Source organism: Vitis vinifera, chromosome 15, assembly GCF_030704535.1.
Source record: "Vitis vinifera cultivar Pinot Noir 40024 chromosome 15, ASM3070453v1".
NCBI classification, from domain to species: Eukaryota; Viridiplantae; Streptophyta; class Magnoliopsida; order Vitales; family Vitaceae; genus Vitis; species Vitis vinifera.
Window position 1 is genome coordinate 19,736,662 of NC_081819.1, and position 20,984 is coordinate 19,757,645.

The 20,984-nt window shown below is 35.9% G+C and overlaps 1 protein-coding gene across 2 annotated transcripts; it reads right to left on the reverse strand.

Annotated features, from left to right (window-relative positions):
- Window positions 1-352: 352 nt before the first annotated feature.
- LOC100242137 (uncharacterized) lies at window positions 353-20,942 on the reverse strand. 2 transcript variants are annotated; one of them, XM_002267590.5, is made up of 19 exons: window positions 18,971-20,790; window positions 18,354-18,665; window positions 18,039-18,278; window positions 17,795-17,918; window positions 17,565-17,722; window positions 16,789-17,422; window positions 15,810-15,874; window positions 15,627-15,728; window positions 15,353-15,495; window positions 13,417-13,472; window positions 11,061-11,722; window positions 10,159-10,349; window positions 9,727-10,033; window positions 8,433-8,708; window positions 8,228-8,337; window positions 1,941-2,274; window positions 1,049-1,462; window positions 730-970; window positions 353-648 (listed from the first exon to the last, which is right to left on the reverse strand). In XM_002267590.5, the coding sequence occupies exons 1-19, from the start codon at window positions 20,540-20,542 to the stop codon at window positions 623-625; spliced, it is 5,967 nt and encodes a 1,988-aa protein (XP_002267626.3). In that variant the 5' UTR covers window positions 20,543-20,790; the 3' UTR covers window positions 353-622. The 2 variants fall into 2 exon arrangements, with proteins under 2 accessions (XP_002267626.3, XP_010661494.1); XM_010663192.3 differs by lacking the exons at window positions 353-648; window positions 730-970; window positions 1,941-2,274 and having other exon boundaries at window positions 18,971-20,942.
- Between the last annotated feature and the right edge of the window lie 42 nt (window positions 20,943-20,984).

Here is a 20,984-nt window from a genome sequence, read left to right on the forward strand (position 1 = left end):
TATTTTTGTTTGCTATTTTCATTCACCTCACCTCCTACCCAAAATTCCAAACCAATAAAAGTATATTTAATTTACACCCTCTTGTGTGAACCTAATGATTTACATGAATAACTAATCTTAAAGACACAGCTGGAGGGGCATCCACCCATAGTGGGCATTGTATGGCCTTCTAAGCATGGTTCTATGCAGTTTAAGCTGTGTTCAGGCACGAAGGCAGCTTTCAGCTTGAAATACATTACCAATCTAAATCTATAAGTACTACAACCTTATCCTATATTCTTCATTCCTGTCACAAGTTGGTTGCAGGTTACAAAATCTAACCTTGTCACCAAGAAAAGTATTCCTTTGATCATTGGTGTAATTCTCTTCTCATTTCATTACATAATAAGGCCTCATTTTTCTAATATCATGTATAAATTCATTACAATTTTAAAACAGTTACAACAGTTGTTTGATATGAACACAAAACAGATACCAAAAAAGATCAAATGCCTACTTTCAAGCAATCGAAAAGATCAAAGGGGTCAAAAAGGCAGTTCACGTGGTTTGGTTATTTTAGCTTTGGATGGAGTTCATCTTCAGTATTGTTAGTCTATACATGATGCTCTTCTGTCATCCTTTGTCACCGCTTGCTGGTTTTCTCCTTGCCTACAAAAATGTCCTCCATGAGTCAGAAATGGAAACGGCTGAACTTTAGCATCTAAAACAAGAATTGGTAACATAACTCACCAAATATACTTGACTTTAAAGGGAAACGGATTGATGATCCCTTCTCTTTCAGCTCCCTGAGTTGCCTGGTTTTACTTGGTTTTTCTATTTTTGCAAGGGCGCTACTACTTTCTCCGGTTAAAAAGTCAATTCCTTTTGCCACCTTTTCATGATAAACAGCTGGTGGTGCAAGTCTCAACTGGGGCAGGTTTTCAATTTGGATTGCTCTCTTATCTTTCTGAAGATTATTCAAGATCTCAAACTACAGCATCCAGAACTAGTTAGTTGACAATGACTGAATAATATAGGAAAAGAGGAAAAAGATCAGAGTTTGGTTTACCCGTGGGATTTGCTGAAGTCCATAAGGATTCTCTAACACATCATTTTCATGTGGGTGAAGAACAATAGTCCCCTGAGCTTGTTGGGTCTTTCTTGATGGAACCTTGCTCACCAGTCCATTCTCCATGAGAACTGATTTGCTTCTAGATCTCTGAGTCTTCTTCTTAGGCAGACAAACAGGGCATCCAACTGAAGAACTTCTGTTTGATGCCTCATTTTCCAGAAGTTCGCATTGAAGATGAGTAGCATGACCACAATTGAAAACTCGAATGCTAGAGCTAGAAGAATTCTTAGTGAAAAGGCAATTACATATACAACATATTAGGCTCCTGGGTGCATATCCATGAGAAGCTCCCTTCTTGAGCAAGCTCATGGTGTAGAATGTATCATCCTCTATCAGGGATTTGGCGGTGTCCTAACACATAAAAAAAAAAGGCACAGGTTAAATCAGTATAAAAGTTATTGAATCATGATCGACAACAAGAACAGCTGAATCAGTAGCTGATAACCTATATTGAAGAAAAAATAAAATTATTCCTCCAATAGAAAGGATGCGTGCACAAAAAGCAAAAAAATTATCTTATGCCTAATGTAAGGATATATGCAGAGAAAGATCTGTAAGTAACTAAACGCCTCGATGCAGGGTTTGCTGCTTATTTCTGGTAAAGCAGAAATCTTTAGATGGAACTTGCTATTCTCTCGATCTGAAACAACTATCATTTAAGAATTCAAGGATCACATAAGATACTTGTTGAGCTAAGTTAAATTTTTCAGCTAATCTACATACAACAAAGACTCAATTATAACCTAGAGCTATATGGATTTCTACACATGAACACCTGGATCAGGCCATATACCTACTAAGTGCAAATGTGCTTAAAAGGTAGACATACCAGAATTCTTCTTTCAAAGCCATAAGTTCCCAGCATTCCCAATATGGTCACTTTAAAATCACCAAACTCCTGGTTCCCATTGTCAGAGAGGAGTTTCGACATGATTACTGGAAGGCGAACAAATCCTACCATTCCCTCAACAATCTCTTTGATAAATTGAGAAAACAATCTCCTCAGAAGATGAGCACCTTGATGGGATTTTGGGATACTCCACTTATTCAGGCATGCCTCATCACCTGCTTGTGTTTCCAAGGATTCAGCTAGTATTCCAACAGGTTTTTCTACTTCTGAAACTATTTTGTCATCATATGAATCCATCAAAGGTTCACAGAACCTATATTCAAACTCAGGATTATCAGCAATGTAAGGAATGTGACAACATATGATTCAACATAAAATTGTATGTGCATTCATGAAAGTATATTAATTTCATTCTTAGTTTAGTTACACATCTGGAAACTAGCAAGCCATGAATAAAAGCTTTAACAACCATAGAATGATGAAATCGTGTATCAGCTGATGGTGGATTTCAAAAAATTCCCCCCCTCTCCCATGCCAAGTCACAGGTAGCACCTCGGAAAGCATGAAAGAAAAGGGGAAAAAAACACTAAGAAAAACAATTTTATCATAGTTAATTTACCATGAAAAATACAAAAGAAAATCAAATATGACGAAAAGCTGGGGAATTTGCTAGTTAGTTTTTCTATTAATAAATTCGAATATTGGGGATATTAGAGAGTTGTTAGATTTGGTTTTTTCTGTTTGAGTAGTTCCTAATTTCTAAGGAGGTTGAGATTTTGGAGTCAGATCTCTGTCTATTTATTCCATGTACTATTCTGATTTTAATTTAATGAGAAAATCTATTTTTCTCGCCATGAAAACTTTCATGGTATTAAAGCTTTGACTCTGAAATCAAAATTTGTCAACAGAGGAAGCTTTGGAGGGTACTTAGTTTAGCCCTGCTGTTTCATTCAATAGCCCAGAAAATTCCAACTATCTTCATTTAATTATTCATAAATTGAAAGATAAAAATTATATGGAATGAGCTCAATAAGTGAAGTAGGTGATTGATGGAAAACGACAATTTGGCCATTTAACTGGTGAAGTAAAAAGGCTAGCAACCGACAATCTAAATATGAAGGCATGGAGATCTGAGAACTTCATGATAATTGTCTGGTTCATCAAGTCTAAGAGCTTGAAATTGGAAAGCCTTTTTTGTTTTTACCAACTACTAAAGATGTATGGGACGTAGTTTGTGATACATACTCGGATTTGGAAAACTTGTCTCAAATATTTAGAAAACTTGTCTCAAATATTCGGGATGAAATCCAAGCTTTGTAAGTCAAAGCAAGGAGATTATTAAGTAACCGAGTACTACAATGAAATGATGGCACTATGACAAAAACTAGATTTGTGCTATGACGATGAAGGAGACTATCATAACAACAGTGTAAAACACATGAAGAGAGAGGAAAATGACAAAGTTTTTGTCTTCCTAGCTGGACTCAACAAAGACTTGGATGAGGTAAGAGAGCGGACTCCAGGTCAAAAATCACTACCAACTATTCGTGAGGTTTTCTCTTAAGTTAGAAGAGAAGAAGGTAGATGAAGTTGGTTCTATGGCAAGTTTGTTATGACAATTGGTCTTCTCCTTGTTTGGCGTGGTTTGGGTGTTGCATGCCTCAATCCAAGCAACACATCTTAGTTGACACAGCGGCTCCATTGGAAAAAAGAGAAAGAAGGCATGGAATTTTTCTCCTTTTTGTTTGTTTTGGATTATTTGGAAAGAGAAGAATAGAAGGGCTTTTGAAAATGTTGAGGTTTCAGATTAAGAGCTAAAGTTATCTTTTCTGTGTAACTTTTTAGAATGAATCAAAGGGGGTCTAAGGCAAGAGTCCTTCTCTATGATTGCTTTTATTGATTGGTTAGGTTACCAATAAGGGGAGGGATTTATTGTTTTTTCTTTGGAGTGCACATGTATACTTCTTGTGTACTTGGTGTAGCATTTTTTGGCTCTTTAATCCATATTGCTCTTTTGCCTTAAAAAAAAAAAAAGGTTGACAACATGTTATGTTATGTTAAGCAACCCTACACCAAAGGCAAGTCTTGAAACTGAGAACTCTACTCTTATCTCTAAGGGGCACAATCATGAAGGATAAAAAAAAAGGATGCCAAACGAACAGAAAAACCATGGTGTGACCACTACAAACATCTATGGCATCTACTAGAAGATACGCAATGAGACACAAAATTGGAAGAAGAGATCAAGGAATGAAGGTTATGCTTTTCAGGTCGGAAGTACCGATCAAGGGTAACAAACTTCCTCAGAGAATCTTCCTTTCACAAAGGAACAAATAGATTAACTGTGCAAACTTCTTCAATCATCCCAAACAAATCAACCACCTTCTTGTTCATTAGCTTAGAAAGGCAATTATCTTACCACAACCCTTATTAGCGTCAATTCTAATTGCCCATGGATCATAGATGCTGGTGCAACTGATCATATGACTAGTTCATCAAAGCCATCTTCATCTTATAGTCCGTGGGCAGGAAATCAAAAAGTTAAGATAGTCGATGGCTCACTTTTGGCTACAGCTGAAAAAAGGTCAATTGTCATCTCCTCATCTCTCACACTTCATAATGTCTTTCATGTTCTAAATTTGTCTTACAATTTATTGTTTGTTAGTAAACTAACACAAGATCAAAAGTGTCAAGCTAATTTTTTCCCATCTCAATATGAGTTTCAGGATTTGAACTCAAGGAGGATGACTGATAGTGCTAGACAAAGTGGGGGACTCTACTTCTTCGAAGATGGGACTGAATTGAGAAGACAATCTCAAAATACTTGTTTTGAATTTGTTTTTATTTTAGTGAAAATGAAATAACATTATGGCATCTTAGGCTAAGTCATCCCAACTTTGATATTTGAAATATTAGTTTCCAAATGTGTTTAACAATAAGACCCATCTTTGTTTCAGTGTGAAGCGTGTTAGCAAAACACTGTCTTACATATTTTCCTTTACAATCTTATAAACCCTTTAAACTGTTTTTTGTTGTTCATATTGATGTTTGGGGACCATCTAGGGTTAGTACACTTTCAGGTAAAAGATGGTTTGCTCCTTCCATTGATGATCACACAAGAATATGTTAGGCGTATTTTTTTAAAAGAAAAATATGAAATTGAACAAGTTTTTAAAAATTTTGTGCAATGGTTCAAACATAGTTTCAACATTCAAGTTTTTAGAAGTGATAATGGAAAGGAATATTTCAACACAATCTTAGGAAAATATTTTTTTGAAAATGATATAGTGCATCAAAATTCTTGTAATGACACACCACAACAAAATGGAGTGGTTGCAAGAAAAAATAAACACCTTTTGGAAATGGCTCAATCACTTTCAACAAAAGTTCCTAAGAATTTATGGGGAGAGGCAATTCTTACAACAACCTATTTGATTAATCGAATGCCAACAAGAGTTTTAAAATTCCAAACTCCCTCCCATGTCAAAAATTCCTTTCCTACATCATGGGTTTCAACAAATTTACCCTTAAAAATTTTTGGTTGCATTACTTTTGTTCATGTCCACAATCACAACTATACAAAACTTGATCCTAGAACCAAAAAATGTGTTTATGTTGGCTATTCTCCAACACAAAAGGGGTACAAGTGTTTTGATCCCATTTCGAAAAAAAAAAATGTTTGTTTCCATGGATGTGAACTTTTTTTAAAACAAAATCATATTTTTGTAACACTCATCTTCAGAGGGAGAATACAAGTGAAAGTTTGGATCTTGTAGATGTGTTTCAGATTGTAGGCTTGGGTAGTAATGATGCACAACCTAATATAGGATCAAGTAGTGATGAAACTCCTACTCCACAACCCGAACCTATTGAACAACCTTCTCCTCCTCAACCAACCTTGGAAATTGATATTTTAGGTATTGAAACTACATGACAGCCCACCTTAATGTCATTAACCAATCAAACTCACAAGGGAATAGATGCTGGAAACAAATCAAGTGGGAAAATTTTTAAGGGTATTTTCTACTCAAGGAAGAACAAAATTCAAGGAAAGGATAACTCTCCACTTTGTAACAATGCCATGAATCTGATCTGAGAACAAATCAACATTCAAATCTCAAGTCAAGTAAAACTCTTCCTGAGTCAGGTTCTCCTTCCATATCACAATCCGAGTCATGGTAATCTTGATATTCCTATTGCCCGTCGAAAGGGTGTTTGATCTTATACTAAACATCCTATGTCTAATTTTGTATCCTATGAATGCCTATCATCATCTCCTATTGCTTTTACCTCACAAATCTCCAATGTAGACATTTCCAAGAATGCACATGATGCTTTAAATGTTTCTGAGTGGAAGGAAGTTGTCTTTGAAGAAATGAGGGCTCTTAAGAAGAACAAAACTTGGGAGGTAGTAACCTTACCTAAACGTAAGTCTACTATTGACTACAAGTGGGTGTTTAATGGTTAAATACAACTCTGATGGCTTATTGGAAAGATATAAAGCTCAATTGGTGGCCAAGAGTTCCACTCATACATATGGCATTGATTACTCAGAGACGTTTGCATTGGTTGCAAAGCTGAATATAGTAAGAGTGCTCTTGTCCATTGCTGCCAATTTAGATTGACCTCTGCAGCAACTTGATGTTAAAAATGTCTTTCTCAATGGCAATTGAGAGGAGGAGGTATACATGGATTCCCCTCTTGGCTTTGAAGAAAGGTTTAATTCCAAGGTGTGAAAATTGAAAAAAAAATCCTTATATTGACTTAAGCAATCCCTTAGAGCATGATTTGAGAAGTTTACTTGATTAGTTAAAAGGCAAGGCTACCTTCAAGGACAAACAGATTACACTATGTTCATGAAGTTTTTGGTCAAAGGGAAGGTCGCAATTCTAATAGTCTACGTAAATGACATCACTCTCACGAGTAATAATATAATGGAGATGGACAGGTTAAAGAAGAGTTTAGCTTCAAAGTGCAAGACTAAAGATCTTGGGTCATTGAGATATTTCCTTGGTATGGGAGTGGCATGTTCTAAGAAAGGGATTGTTGTATCTCAACGAAAATACATACTAGACCTTTTGAGAGAGATAGGAATGAGTGGTTGAAGGCCCTTAGATACTCCCATGGATCCAAATGTGAAGCTCAAGAAAAAAGGGGAGGAAATTCTTTCGAATACTGCAAGATCCTAGAGATTGGTGGGCAAGCTAATCTATTCATCCTACACTCGACCAAATATTGCCTTCGTTGTTAATGTGGTGAGCAAGTTTATGCACATCCCATATGTAGAACATCTTGAAGTCGTCTATAAGATTTTATTGTATTTAAAAAGCACACCTGGAAAGGGTTATTCTTTAGGAAGGATGAACAACAAAGCATGGAAGTCTATACTGATGCAGGTTGGGTCGGATCCATCATAGATAGAAGATCCACCTTAAGGTACTGCACCTTTGTTTGGGGTAATCTAGTTACTTAGAGAAGCAAAAAATAAAATGTTGTCACCCAAACACATGAAATATGTGAAATATTGTGGTTAAACCAAGTCCTAAAGAAGCTAAGGAAATCTATCAAGTGTCCCATGAAACTATACTATGATAACAAAGCAACAATCAACATTGCTCATAACCCAGTACAACACAACAAGACCAAGCATATAGAGATTGACCAACACTTGATAAAGGAGAAACATGAAGCCAGTGTTATTTGTTTGCCATTTGTTCAGACCACACAACAAACAACAGATATTTTAACTAAGGGACTCATGCAACCTAACTTTGATTATCTAATCAGCAAGTTGGGCATGATAGATCTCCATGCTCCAACTTCAGGAAAGTGACGAAAAGTTAGAATTGTTAGAATTGAAAATTAGGGACATCAGGAAGTTGTTAGAATTGTTTTTTCTATTTGAGTAGTTCCTATTTTCTAGGGAGGTTGAAATTCTGGTGTAAGATCTCTCTATTTATTCCATGTATTATTTCAATTTTAATTTAATGAAGGAAACTATTTTTCTCCCTACAAAAACTTTCAAAATATAATTAAAATTATTTTTAAAATATGTATTTTAAAATTATTCAATCTTTATATAGAAAAAGAAAAATAAGCAAAATTAGTTTTAAAAAACATATAAAACTAATTTCTTAATTTTGAATATATTTTTCATTTCACTTCTTCTTTCCTTTCATTTTTCTTCTCTATTTTTTTCCCTCGTATTTTCCCTCAAATTTTCCAAGAACCAAACATAGCGGATAAGTGATGGGTTTTTAACTTACGAGTCAAGCAACTGGAACCAGAGGGATTCTGACTCCTCAGGAACCAAACGAGGGGTGTTCCGCTGGCATAGTCCAATGCAGGTATGTAATATATCATATATGTCACTCACCTGCAAGTAAATGACCACAAAAGAAATAAGTTTGTTTGTTGACCACACATAGAATGCTCAGTATATTTTCCAGTTCAAAATGCACTTCTACAGACCTCCTTCATCTTTAAAACAGTGTTCAAATGATCCACAGAAGAAGCCTTCTCAGAAAGTATACTTCCCACAGCAGTCTCGAGCACATTGAACTTATCATTGAGGCCAGAAAGAGTAAGTAAAAGAGCACTTCCAACATCACCAACCCTCTCTAACAAGAAGGCAGCTGCATCAATGATTCCATACTCTTGGCACAAGCGTAAACAGTGTTCTACTCTATAGCTTTCAAAAGTTTCCAAGAATTTGAGAACCGAGGTGTGCTCATACTGACATAATAGCTGCAAAAGAAAAATGGAGCTTATTTAGAAACCTGATGTGCAATCACCAGCCATGCTTTATACTAAATATGCTACATACTCCTTTTATATGCTCCCTGAACATCATCTGTATGAGCCTTAAAAAAAAAATGAAGAAAGAAGGCTATTGAGATGGGTGCATGGCAAAAAATAATGTTAGAAACGAATTCAGTTGCAAGAAGTGTGAGCTAGCATTTTGATTAACAATAAAAGTGAGAAAATTGGCTGCTATGAGATATCAGTGGAAGAAAATCAGAGAAAACCTCTTGATATCCAATGTTGTGACAAAATTTATTGTTAGGAAAAATGGTCAGTTCAGGACTGGCTACTACCATGTCTAGACAAACCACATACTTGGAGCTCAAACACCGGGATGATCTATTAAAGCACATGATATAAGGCACAAATCCTACAAGCTTAAGCTTTTAGGAAAATTGGTTGTCTAACATGGTATTGAAGCCTCATTTGGAAGAAGGATATTCATTTGCTCAAGTTATTAAGCCCAAAAGGAGGTTATTTTATTTCCCCAATTTATTAAACCAACAATGTAAGTCCAAAGGAGGCTACATGTGAGGGAGGATATTAGAGTGCATTATATGCATTCTATGCCCAAATCCTACAAGCTTAAGCTTTTGGGAAAATTGGTTGTCTAACATGATCAAATGATGAACAGAAAATTTGCCACTATAACATAGAGAAGGGGAAGACTAAAAAGAATATGGCATGAGGGAGTATAAAATGACATAAATGACTAGATCAAAGAGATAAGATGACCCAGTTAATAGTTGCATAGCCAAATCCCATATCATTGGGATAAAACTTTGCTGATTTGACTGCTTGAGTGGACAAAGCAGATGATTTAACAATGCTAACGAAGATCCAATAACCTTAAGAAACAAAAAAAAAAAGAGTGAAAGACATGAATGAACAAAAGCATATTCAGAAATCAAAATTTGATCATCTTAATCAAGTATTCTATGCATAATTGTGAAGTGCTCACCTCAAGATAAAGTTCTATCATTTCATCAGTTACATGAACTGGATTATTAAGTAGTAGCTTTGGGAAATCCAATATCCTTTCCAAGTAGGCCTCAAGTCCATATAACTGATTCTTCACCCTACGTCCACAAGAAGCATCCATTGTATCGTCGTTTTGTAAACAAGAAAAGTTGAGGGTGCCAGATAAGTGAACCTCAATGACCGTCTTCAAATAAAGGAATAGGCTTTTTGGATGAGAACGAAGTTCAGAGAGGATATGTGGACTCTCTTTATTAAAATGATCGATGATCAAAAAGAATGTGCCCTCTCTGCAAAAGATCAAACAAAGAATGAAATCAATCAGAAGGGGGAAAAACAAGCTTCACGGTTAAAACAGAATCCACGCAAATTATGTGAAACACAGATCCAAGATAACTCCAGAAAATATCCATACCTGCTTAAGTTTACCAGCTCTGGAATTCGAGAAATGACTGCTGACCGAAAAGCAGCAGATTCAGTGTCACTAAGCTGTGACAATGTATGGTTGATAAAGGAGAAAGCATGAACAGGCTCATCCACATCTTTCATATAGCTATCTAAAGCAGTAAGATACTGATGCCTGATAGAATGAATTAAACCGCAAACCTGAAAATGAGAAAGGATCTGGTGAATCAATACTGATATTAAAAGGTTGGGATAACAGTAAAATGTTCATCTAACAAAAAGCCTCCATAAAATAATGGAAATTGAAAAGGGCCTAACTTGCAAATAATAAAAATTTAAAAATAAATTTTTTTTTATTCAAAATGAAAATTTCACATTCTTTTTAATCCATCATGCACAAACATCAAAATATATAAGAGTAGCTGCCAAGGATTTGTTTCTATCTTCCACTTCCTCTCTCTTCTACTGCTCATACAATCAATCAAAAGCCTCACCATAATCAATCAACCTTTTTTTTTGGCAGGAAAATTTTTATCCCCATTGGGACTTAAACCTGAAACCTCCCACAAACCTTGCCCAACCTATTACCACTTGAGGCAAGCCACAAAGGCCAATCAACTATTATTAATGCAATCAATTTGGGCCTTGTGCATTTACAAAATAATGTCTATTAAATTGTATGAAGGGATTGATATTCTGATACTGCTCAAAAATTCTCTCCCATATTCTATAGATTCTATTCAAGTTGCCATATGATTTTCTAAGTGAATAAAGTATATGTTTAACTAAAATTGTTAATTTGCCTAACCTATAACTAGTAAATCTAGAAATGATTACAACCAAATATAAAATTTCATATCCTTGCAATGCCTGTGACAAAGTAACAAGAAGGTTTGCCACAGGAAAAAATACCTGGTAGAACTCTGCTTTCTCACATAGATGTAGCACGTAAGATGCATCCCAATCTTTTTCAGGCACTACTTCCAAAAGTGCAAGCACCTGTTTCTCTCTTCTTTTCAAAGTACCAACACTTTCTTTGGAGGAACTTTGTGGAAGTTTATTTTCCGAAGTCAGGTACTCCAAAATCTGACTCAGTACAGTTTTTGAGACATTAGCTCTTTTACATGCAACATAGTATGCAACAAACTCAAATAGATGACCCATGTCTTTCTTTGAAGGCCATAACTCTAATGACCCAATATCACTGCTGCCAGAAGACCTATTTTTTTGGGAGATATCAAGAATATGAATAAGAGCATTTACTGTATTTTGAACCAATAAATTCTGGATTTCACCCATCAAATCAATTTCTTTCCCAGCCTCCATATTTGCATCAGTTGAATCATGCAAAGAAACATCAGGTTTTGTAATTTCATCTTCTACAAAAGCATATCTCAAAACATCTAAAGTAGCTTCAGTATCTAACTCTAAGAGATGATACAGGTTGGGGAGAGCTCTGGTGGATGACAGACTTGAAACTGCTTGTGAATTAAGGGCATTCAAATCCTCCAGTAGAAACTGAACAAGTTCTGTTCTAAGAGATGGCAAGCGTGTAGGGGGAAGAGTTCCATGCCCTGCAAAATAAATAATTTAATGCTTCAGTGCCCTCTATAAAGTTAAACTCTTCCATGCATATTGGAAACCAAGTAGTAAAAGTGATACATCTTAAACAAAGGTATAAGAAGAAGGTTAATTTTGGAACCTAGCACAAAGTTTTATGTTCAAATATATACATCTTCGAACATTATTCTTTTAGTACTTTGGTTATTCTTTATCACACCTGGAAATTAAAACATAGAAGAAAATAAATCATTTAGAAATTATTCAGAGTCCTGACATATTTACATGACAAGAAGCTAAATAGCATCCACATCAATGTCTCATAGATGATTCATTGGCTTAATTGTTTGCTCATAAATCATATTGCATACCATTCTTCTATTTTTCTTTTCTCTGATAAGTTTCATTCTTCTAATCTTCCTTATCATGTATTGTATGGTGTATTATATGGATTTTTACAAAACAAGAAGTAAAAATAGAAAAGCATATGCATACATATACAAACTACATATACAACAGAAGAATAAAGCATAGAGCCGCATATTATGCATTTCATGAAGATAGTAAGATCAAAAGAGGTTTTTTTTTATTCATAGTTAAAAGCACAGAAATATTCTACTTTATCATAGAATCCTCTATTTTTTTAAGAATAACAACTGGGTTCTTCTCCCACCTGTGTTGAATAGAATATATTGATCCAAATCTTCTTCATATATGAATCCATTGAACCCAGTAGTTTTTGCAAATCCAATTTAACAAAATATGAAATTTTAATGTACCAATTCATCATAAAACATCCAAAACAAACTTCCAAATTTTTAACCATAAATTTTAGTCCCAAGATCCAACTAGTAATGTATACTTGTATGTGTTCCTGATATGCATTTGTTTATGTGCCACCTTCAAAGTTCTAACTCTTCCAGCTCATCGTCATTCCCTCCCCAAAGAAGAAGAAATCCGCACACACACACAAAAAAAAAAAAAGAACTAATATATTTTTCTAATAGGCAATCTAAATCATATCAAAAGTACCTAATGAAAAGGGGGCACAACTTTCATACATAGGAGGCAAAAGGAAAAATTAACACATCAAGTGAGAGTATTTATACACAATCAAGTCAAAGTCAACATTCAAATAACAACTTCCAATATTCACTACAAGAATAAATTTACTCAAGTTTCAATCTTTTATGTGCGCCTCTGAAAACAAATATGTAACCTTTTTATGTAAGATTATTTTGCCTCACCCTTTCCTTTGTATTATCAGTTTCTGATAATAAAATACATTTTAAATGATTAATATAAGTTTTTTTTTTTTTTCCAAATATGATTTTTCTTAGAAACTATTAAAATAATTGAATGTGTTTTATATTGCTGTATTGCCATATCGTGTCTTGTGTCATATATTGTATATAGATTGCAAGACACTTAAGATAAGGACCCTATCGATGATATATATTGATTTACATAAAAAAAATATAAAATATAAAATAAATTTAAAAAAAAATTAAAAAAAAATGTTTACTATTGTTGTATCACAAGTGTTTAATCACTATGGAGTAAATCAACTTCTCACAAAACCATCTTAATGAGAATGGCCAGCTCATTTATTCAATATTGTATATGAGTCAATATGGATCCATATCACCATCATCATTAAGTTCATTTACACAGTGAATTCTTGGAATAGCTCGACTTAAATCCATACCTGGAGGGAAAGCAAGACCGGAGAAGCAATATTTCAGATAAACAAGCATCCTGTACCTGTTTCCAAAATCCATAACATACGGTGACCCACTTAAACGTAGTAATAGAAAATTAATCATATAAAGTCAAAAAAGAATTCCCAAGGCCCAAAAGGCAATATTTCAGACAAACAAGTATCCTGTACTCTTTCCAGTAACCACTTAAATTTGGTAATAGAAACCTAATCATATGAAGTCAAAAAACTTAGTAACATACAAAATAATATTGTTTTGCTAATAACATAATAACAGTAAGATTACAACACATTCTGCTGTTTATCAGAACATTGCACTTGTCAAGGATTAAATAACCTCTGAAAGATGTTATCAATAACAAGAATCTTGTCAAACAAGGCCTTATATAAAAAGTTTTCATCAGTGGCCTCAATATCCTGAATTTTGCATACTAGTTAGCAAATGCTGGATCCAAGTGATAAAATGTTCAATTGAGAGTGCGATAAACCTCCATACTAAATTTTCCACCCTTTAAAGGATGAACTCTACTGCTGACTGTTATTTATAACTGTATCTAACTCGAGTTGTCACTTTGTTTTATAACTTGTTACAACTCATATAGCTTAAGATTTTTAGTAATTTAAAACACTATCCTAAGTTTTAGGAACAAAATATTGATATTGCAACATTTTTCTATTAGAGGACGAAATGGAAGTGATGAATTAATTACAGGCCAGCAAAGAAAATAAGAAAATATTCAACAAGAAGTTAAATAATGGTTAGTATCAGGCTTAATCCAAGAACCTCAAAAATAGTTAAAGAATGGGTAGTGTGTTAGAAGTCAAACATGCTATAACATCAATTTGAACGCCCGAAACTTTGTAATCAAACTAATGCTGCATTACTCTTAAATTTTATTTCAGAATAAAATAAGGTAGCATAAATCATGTGGGAACTTGCTTACAGAATTTATGTATTGGTTGGATATGCAGGTCTTAGATTTCTTAGTAGCTTAAAATTGAACAAGGATTGCTACCAAAGGATGAAATTGGTTCTCAACAAAATTCAAGAAGCAACCATTTGGGAATTTAACAATTTGCACCAGGTAAAGAAAAAGTACAAAACTTGTGTGAGATCCTTCTTCAAAATTACTTCAATCTAAAAGCATGAGATTCAAATTCTTAAGCAACCAGGACTGGCTATACAAACTGTGTTTTTTTACTTCATCTTTCAAATGTGTATCTTATTTATGTTCTAATACAACATCAATAGAAATCACATAATAGTTTACGATAAATCATTTGGTCATTGACATTAGATTTGCTTTAACCATGAGTCTCAACATATTTTATAGCTGGAAGTTGAAATTCACATCAAAACTATAGCTGTCATAAAAGGGACAAATACAAATAGTTGTTAGTTTCTTTACAAGGGGGAAAAAACCCTGAAAACAGAACCATTGAGACACATTTTCATGTGATTTTATTAGTATTTTTCTGATTTTTGAGATTTTTTATTTTCATTTTACTATTATAAATTATTATTATTTTTTTTAATTTTAGTTTTTTTTTTGTTTAAGTTGAGGCTTACGCTTCACCCCATTTGGGCAAAATACCTCTTAAGACCACCTTTACCCTTTTAAAAAATTGCTTGAGACTAAGGTACTCAATTCATGAGTTAATTGGATAAAATTAGTGCTAACATATGCTTTACTTCTAATTTTACTTTATACAATGTTAAAATTAGGGTTTGTCACAAACAGAAATTACTTAGCAACAAGAATACAAGGAAACCTCCATGCCTCACCATGTTCCATAAGGAAAGCACATGTTATAGGTTTAAGTCAGTACTGTCATTAATGGAATGTGAAGAAATTATAAACAGAAGCAAACTAGCAAGGAAACAAGTGGTCAATTGATCAGCAGAGAGACCAGCACAACATACCCAAGGGAAGAAGCACTTTCTCTTGGTCTATTTAGCAAAACGACCAAAAGCTCCTCTAATGGTGCTTTGAAATCATCTAAACCTCTATTAAAAAGATATATCAGGGCACCATACAATCCATGTTCCCGGCATAACCTGACAACCTGCAAGGCAACTTAGAATAATTAGCAACTAGGCATGAAGAAGGAAAAGGGAGAATGAAACTAAATGATCACAAATCATTCAATGGTTCAATAACACAACAATTGAGAAAGATCAGCAAATCTTGTATGACCTGATTGAAATCCAATGAAGAAATGTCCATGTGAAGAACACATTGTTCAACTCGTTGTAACCACCCTTTGCTGCTATAATGCTCCACCAGTGCTTGCATAATCTTCAGACCAAAAAATTACAGCATATTAGTATCTACAACAATGGCTCCAAAAAGGCCAGGCATTTCAACATTATGCAATACCTCAGGAGGAAGAGATCCAAGCATGTCCTTCAATATATATGGTTCCAAAAGCTCCAAAAATGTGTCTGATTTACAAGATTAGAGCATTAGAAAGTAAATAAATCAGAAAGTAATGCTCAATTGCGCCTAAGGAAAACGAATTAGGATCATGGAACAACTCACAAACTTCATAGACAATTGCATAGCAGCTTAAAACAGACTGGACTGAAAAAAAATTTAACCAGAAAAAAACAAATGTGAAAAACACCTTTCCTGGAAACTATTTGTCTTGTCCTATAAAAGAGAAAAAATGGATTAATCATTCTCAAGGAGCATACTAAGGTATAAATATCACTAGAATTCTTTCACTCAATGAAATATAAATATTTGCTTGTGCCTTGAGCATGAAGAATCCATAGATCATTTGCTTCTCCATTGTGAAAAGACAAGGGTTTTATAGGAGGTGTTTTTTTGGGGTGTCTTGGGTGCTATCTTCATTAGTTAGAGATACTATGCTGGGATGGCATGGTTCTTTTGTTGGCAAAAAGCGCAAGCTCTTTATGTTTGTTTTGAACAGTTTGGAAGGCAAGGAACAAAATTGCATTCAATAACAAGGTTTTTTTCTGCCCAAAATCTAAAAAGGGATTTTGTTTGCTTTCTGTGGTCAAAGTCTAAGTTGTTTATAGATGACTGTCCATTAACTTTATTAAGTTTTTTTGAATGAGTGGGCACTTGTTGTAGTTCTTCCTCTGTTTTCGCTTGTTTGAGCCTTAGTGGTGAGGGAGGTTTGTTTCTCGTATACCTTGAGTGGCTCTTTTGGCGGCTCTTCTTAATTTAATTTGAGTCTTTATTTATCAATATATATACATGGATACAAGAGAGCAATCTGGAATAGCTCTGGATTCACATATAATATCATCCAGAGATCCAAACTTCAATTCAAAATTTAGCATACTTAAGGGAAGCATTTAATACCCAAGGAAAATTAATTTGAAAATACCTCTATGTTGAACACCCACAAATTTTGAGAAAATTTCGTCAAACAGGATGTCAGTCCTTTTGATATGAACACAAAACTCAACTGCAACACCACCAACACGAGTGAATTGTTCTTTTATCTCAAAGTGCACAGAACTGCCTCTATTCTTTGGGTCATCCAACTGTTCCATCTTTCCAATTTGGTTGCAAAATGCGACAGAAATGTAAGAAAATACTTCATCCACATATGACAAAAGCAACTCTACTAGGTAGGGCATTATGGCCTCCTGCACAGCTTCCAGGCTTCTAGGAAGGTCAATAACACCATGAGAATTTCCATCATAAAGTGTCATTGCCATGTTCAAGGCACCCATCCAGTCACCTGCTTTCCGCAGAACCTGAATGCGTTCCTTCCATGTGAGAAGGCGAGAAACAACAAGATGCACAGGTCCAAGTATATATATGCTAGCTCCTCTTACAGCTATACTATTCTGATAAGCTTTCTCAGGGTTCCCAAAGATATTGGTAAAATAAGTATGGTATGCAACAGGATCATCTCCTCCAGATCCATCTACTGCAAAACTTGTTTGATGAATCACAGTGCCATCCTTTGCAAACAAACAAAGTTGTCCTGTTGATGTAAGAACCACCAAGATCTGGGCAAGCATACAACTGTTATCATCTCTTATATCTTATGAAGTATAAAAAGATATTTTAAGAAAACACTTCACATGCATGTAGAGTGTTCACAAGAAGGGATTTGAGCTAATTTGCATATAATAGAAGCAGAAAAGATACCTGATCATCCAACCAAGCCACACCTATTGCTGTACTCTCAAGAGTCCATTTCCCATATATTTTCAACTCTGATTTGACCAACTTTGCAACCTGAACTTTCCTATCCCATGCAATTGCAAGCAACGAAACTCTTTCAGATGCTTCCACAGGTGTATTTTCTGCAACAAATTCATATTTTAGAAAGCAATCAATAGAAAATATACTTTTAAAAAAAAATCCATGATCCATACCAGTAGACAAGCCTCGTGAGTGGATTGTCATGCATTTCCAGGCAGTGTAAGGCATGGAACCCTCTCGAACCCCATCAGGCTTATTAAGCTGAGCATAGACTTCCAATGAGGGACTGAGCCTTACCTGGAACAAAGATATGCAGCTGTAACACATTGCAATCAAGAGATCTCTAGACAGATGCAAGCATCAATTTACAAGACAAAAGGTACTTGGAATTTGCGCAATCATCTGAGGACTTCATACCACCAGAGCAGTTTGATGGGTGACAAATATGACCACACCTTCTTCAACCAAAGAAGAGCCTTCACTGAAGAGTTTCCAACCAGCATCTCCCCCAACTACACCCCCCATCATGCTACCAATACTGCTGGTTGACCCTGTAGCATTTCCCTGGGAGGACATCAGAGAACTTCCACTAGATTCGTCAAGAAGAAGTGGTGAAGCAGATAGTACTGTGCCCGTTCTTTGTCCATCAAGAAGGCACTGTTTCAATCAACAAACATAAGAACACCAATATGAGGAGACTATCAATTAGAATAACTACAATGCCAGCCATACCTGTGTTTTGATGGAGAACCTATTAAGCAGGGGAACCACTGAGAAAGCATGCAACAGGACCAGACCTTTACTATCACCAGTAACTGCTTTAAATTGACGAGTAACTTGAGAATCCTGCCCCAGAAACAATGTATGTATTACAGGTGCTGAATGTTCTCCAGTAATTACTTTTGCAGCTGTTGCCCTCTGCACATCCCAAACGGTAATATGACCATCACCATATCCCGCTAAGAGAAGGTCCCCTTGATGATTGAAGCACATGGAGGTTACTGGTGCATGAGACCGCTCCCCTTGCAAACCAAGCATCAAGATCTGTAATATATTAAGCTTTGTTCAATAAGTGAAACCTCAACAACTAAATCCTTAAAATGAAATATCAATAAGTGTGCATGAAATACAAAATTCTAAATTTTACTGGATGTGCCTAACAAGAAAAAGGCAATTCCTTGTAAAAGATTTCATTTTTTGTAAACTCTGCTAGTGGTTCTTATATCCACATAAAAGCAAGAATCATTAAGAACCCAATGACATCAAAAATCTAAAAGGAAATATAATTTTGATGGAATGGTTAAAGATATGAAAAAGAAAAGGGCCACAGGAGTATGTATAGAAGCAACCTTTGCATCCATGTTGTCAGCATTATAAGCAGAGTATTTACTGGGCACAACCATAACAACCCCTCTTGACATTCCCACTGCAATGAAGTTAAGATGAACTGCCAGGACTTGTGGCGAACCATGATCACGCTTGAATGCCGGAGATGATATTGTCCGTGTAATAGTGTTGTTGTTGTCAATCTCAAAGTATCCCAATGTTGTTGAACCCCTCCGAACACCTTCAAGCCTCATTGGTTGGGCAGCAGCACCCTCTTCCCAGTGCAAACCAGTTGAAGCCTGACTTTTCTCAAGTTCTTCGGCCAATTCAAGTGGCTTCAAGCGAGGTTTCTTCTCTGTCCTTTTACTACCCATCTTGCTCTCTAACTGACCCAATCTCTCTTCCACAAGCTCGGTAACATCACTTTTTGGACTCCAATCATCACCAGCAATATTCACTTCACCATCGGTAGATGGTGGCTCAACTGGCTCTAGATCCTGTGTTTTCAATGTCAAATCCTCCCTGACCTTTTCATCCTTATCAGCAGAATTTGCAGCATCCAAAAATGTGGAATTGGAAGCAGTCTCTTCCACATTATCAGATGCAATATTCTGATCTTTAACATCATACGAACCTGAAATTGCAGAACCCTCATTCAAATCAAAACTCTCCTCCTCAATGCTAAGAGAAGCTGCAAGCCCTGTTTCGGCACTGGAATTCAACAAAATTTCATCAGAATCATTAACCCTTGATTCATCTTCTTCTAATGTATGCACCACCTCTGTTGGTACCTTTTCCAAGTCGAAAACTTCACCATCCCTATGTGAACTTTCCACAATCTCATCTTTAACCGATACTTTATCATCAACATCTGCTTTCACAGTCCATTCAATTGTAGCTGACTGAAAATCTTCAAATTTATCATCCTCTTCGCCTGATTTCCAATCCGATGAAGCAATTTCGGAACCCGCCCCATTCAAAACATCACTGGAAGACCCTAATTTATCCAAACCCGAGCCACCCAATTCCTCAGTATCTAAAACCCTCTGCAGAGCACCACTACCTGCTCTCCTCGACTTGATCGCCGCGGCATGAGGAGTCGGAACAGGCCGCGAAGCGGCCGCAGCAGCCGCGAGCGCCGCCCCCGGCTTCGCATTCGATCTAACACTGCCAAACAGCGGCGGCAACGGCCGGGAAACTCTCCGGCCCAACGAAAACGAATCCCCCGAAAGATCGCCGGTTCTCACCCGACTTAAAGAATTGGCCTTGAACTGAACCAGTCGGTCCTCAATCTCGTTGAATTTCAGTGATTCAGCAGATTTGGGGCGTTCATCGGAAAGGGTTTTAGGGGTAGAAACAGAAACGACGTCGTCGCGAGAATCATTGGCATCCTCAAAAAGGGAAGAATGCTTTGCAAGGTAGGAGTGATCGGAAGGTGACAACGATGATGAGGAAGAATCAGAATCGTTGAGAATTTCATCAACGGTCCGATGAGGAACCCTATTGAGAGCGTCATCGTCGTCGTCATCACTTGTGAGGTGTATGAACGAGTCGAGATCGAGCTCCATTGGAGGTGCGCTCAGCTTCTTCGTCATCGCTGAAGCCTTCTCATTCTCGATTGAGAAATATACCCCATCTCCCAATTTCGTTTTGTTTTGTACCTCGTCATAAGAAAAGGCCTCTAAACCGCCTCAAACTCAAATGGGTGTTTGGCCTCTAGGAAACACTAGTCAATCAAAAGTCACTCAAAGTTTGGACCTTTTACCTATTTATTCCCTTATTTATCTCTCAACTTCTTAATAAAATGTATGATGAACAGAAAAAAAAAAAAAAAAAAAAAATGAGAACATTCAAAACAACCAAGCTTGAATAGGATTGAATTGAGCTTTTGTTTTTCAGAACAGCCTTATTGGCAAAGTTGTTTTCTTTACTTGGAGGACGTTTTCAATTGAAATTGAGAGGGATTTTGGGTTTGTTTGTATTTGATGCTGTGAGAGTGTGGGGGAAATGGGAAGGGGAAAAAGGTCAAGGAACCTA

Bases quoted from the DNA above. Each gene is read 5' to 3' on its own strand.
- LOC100242137 (XM_002267590.5), bottom strand. From the start codon at position 20,542: ATGACGAAGAAGCTGAGCGCACCTCCAATGGAGCTCGATCTCGACTCG. The intron at 8,709-9,726 runs GTGAGCACTTCA...TTTCTTTTGCAG, and splicing joins TGATAGAACTTTATCTTGAG to CTATTATGTCAGTATGAGCA. The intron at 2,275-8,227 runs GTAAGTTAAAAA...GTTTGAATATAG, and splicing joins TGGTTCCAGTTGCTTGACTC to GTTCTGTGAACCTTTGATGG.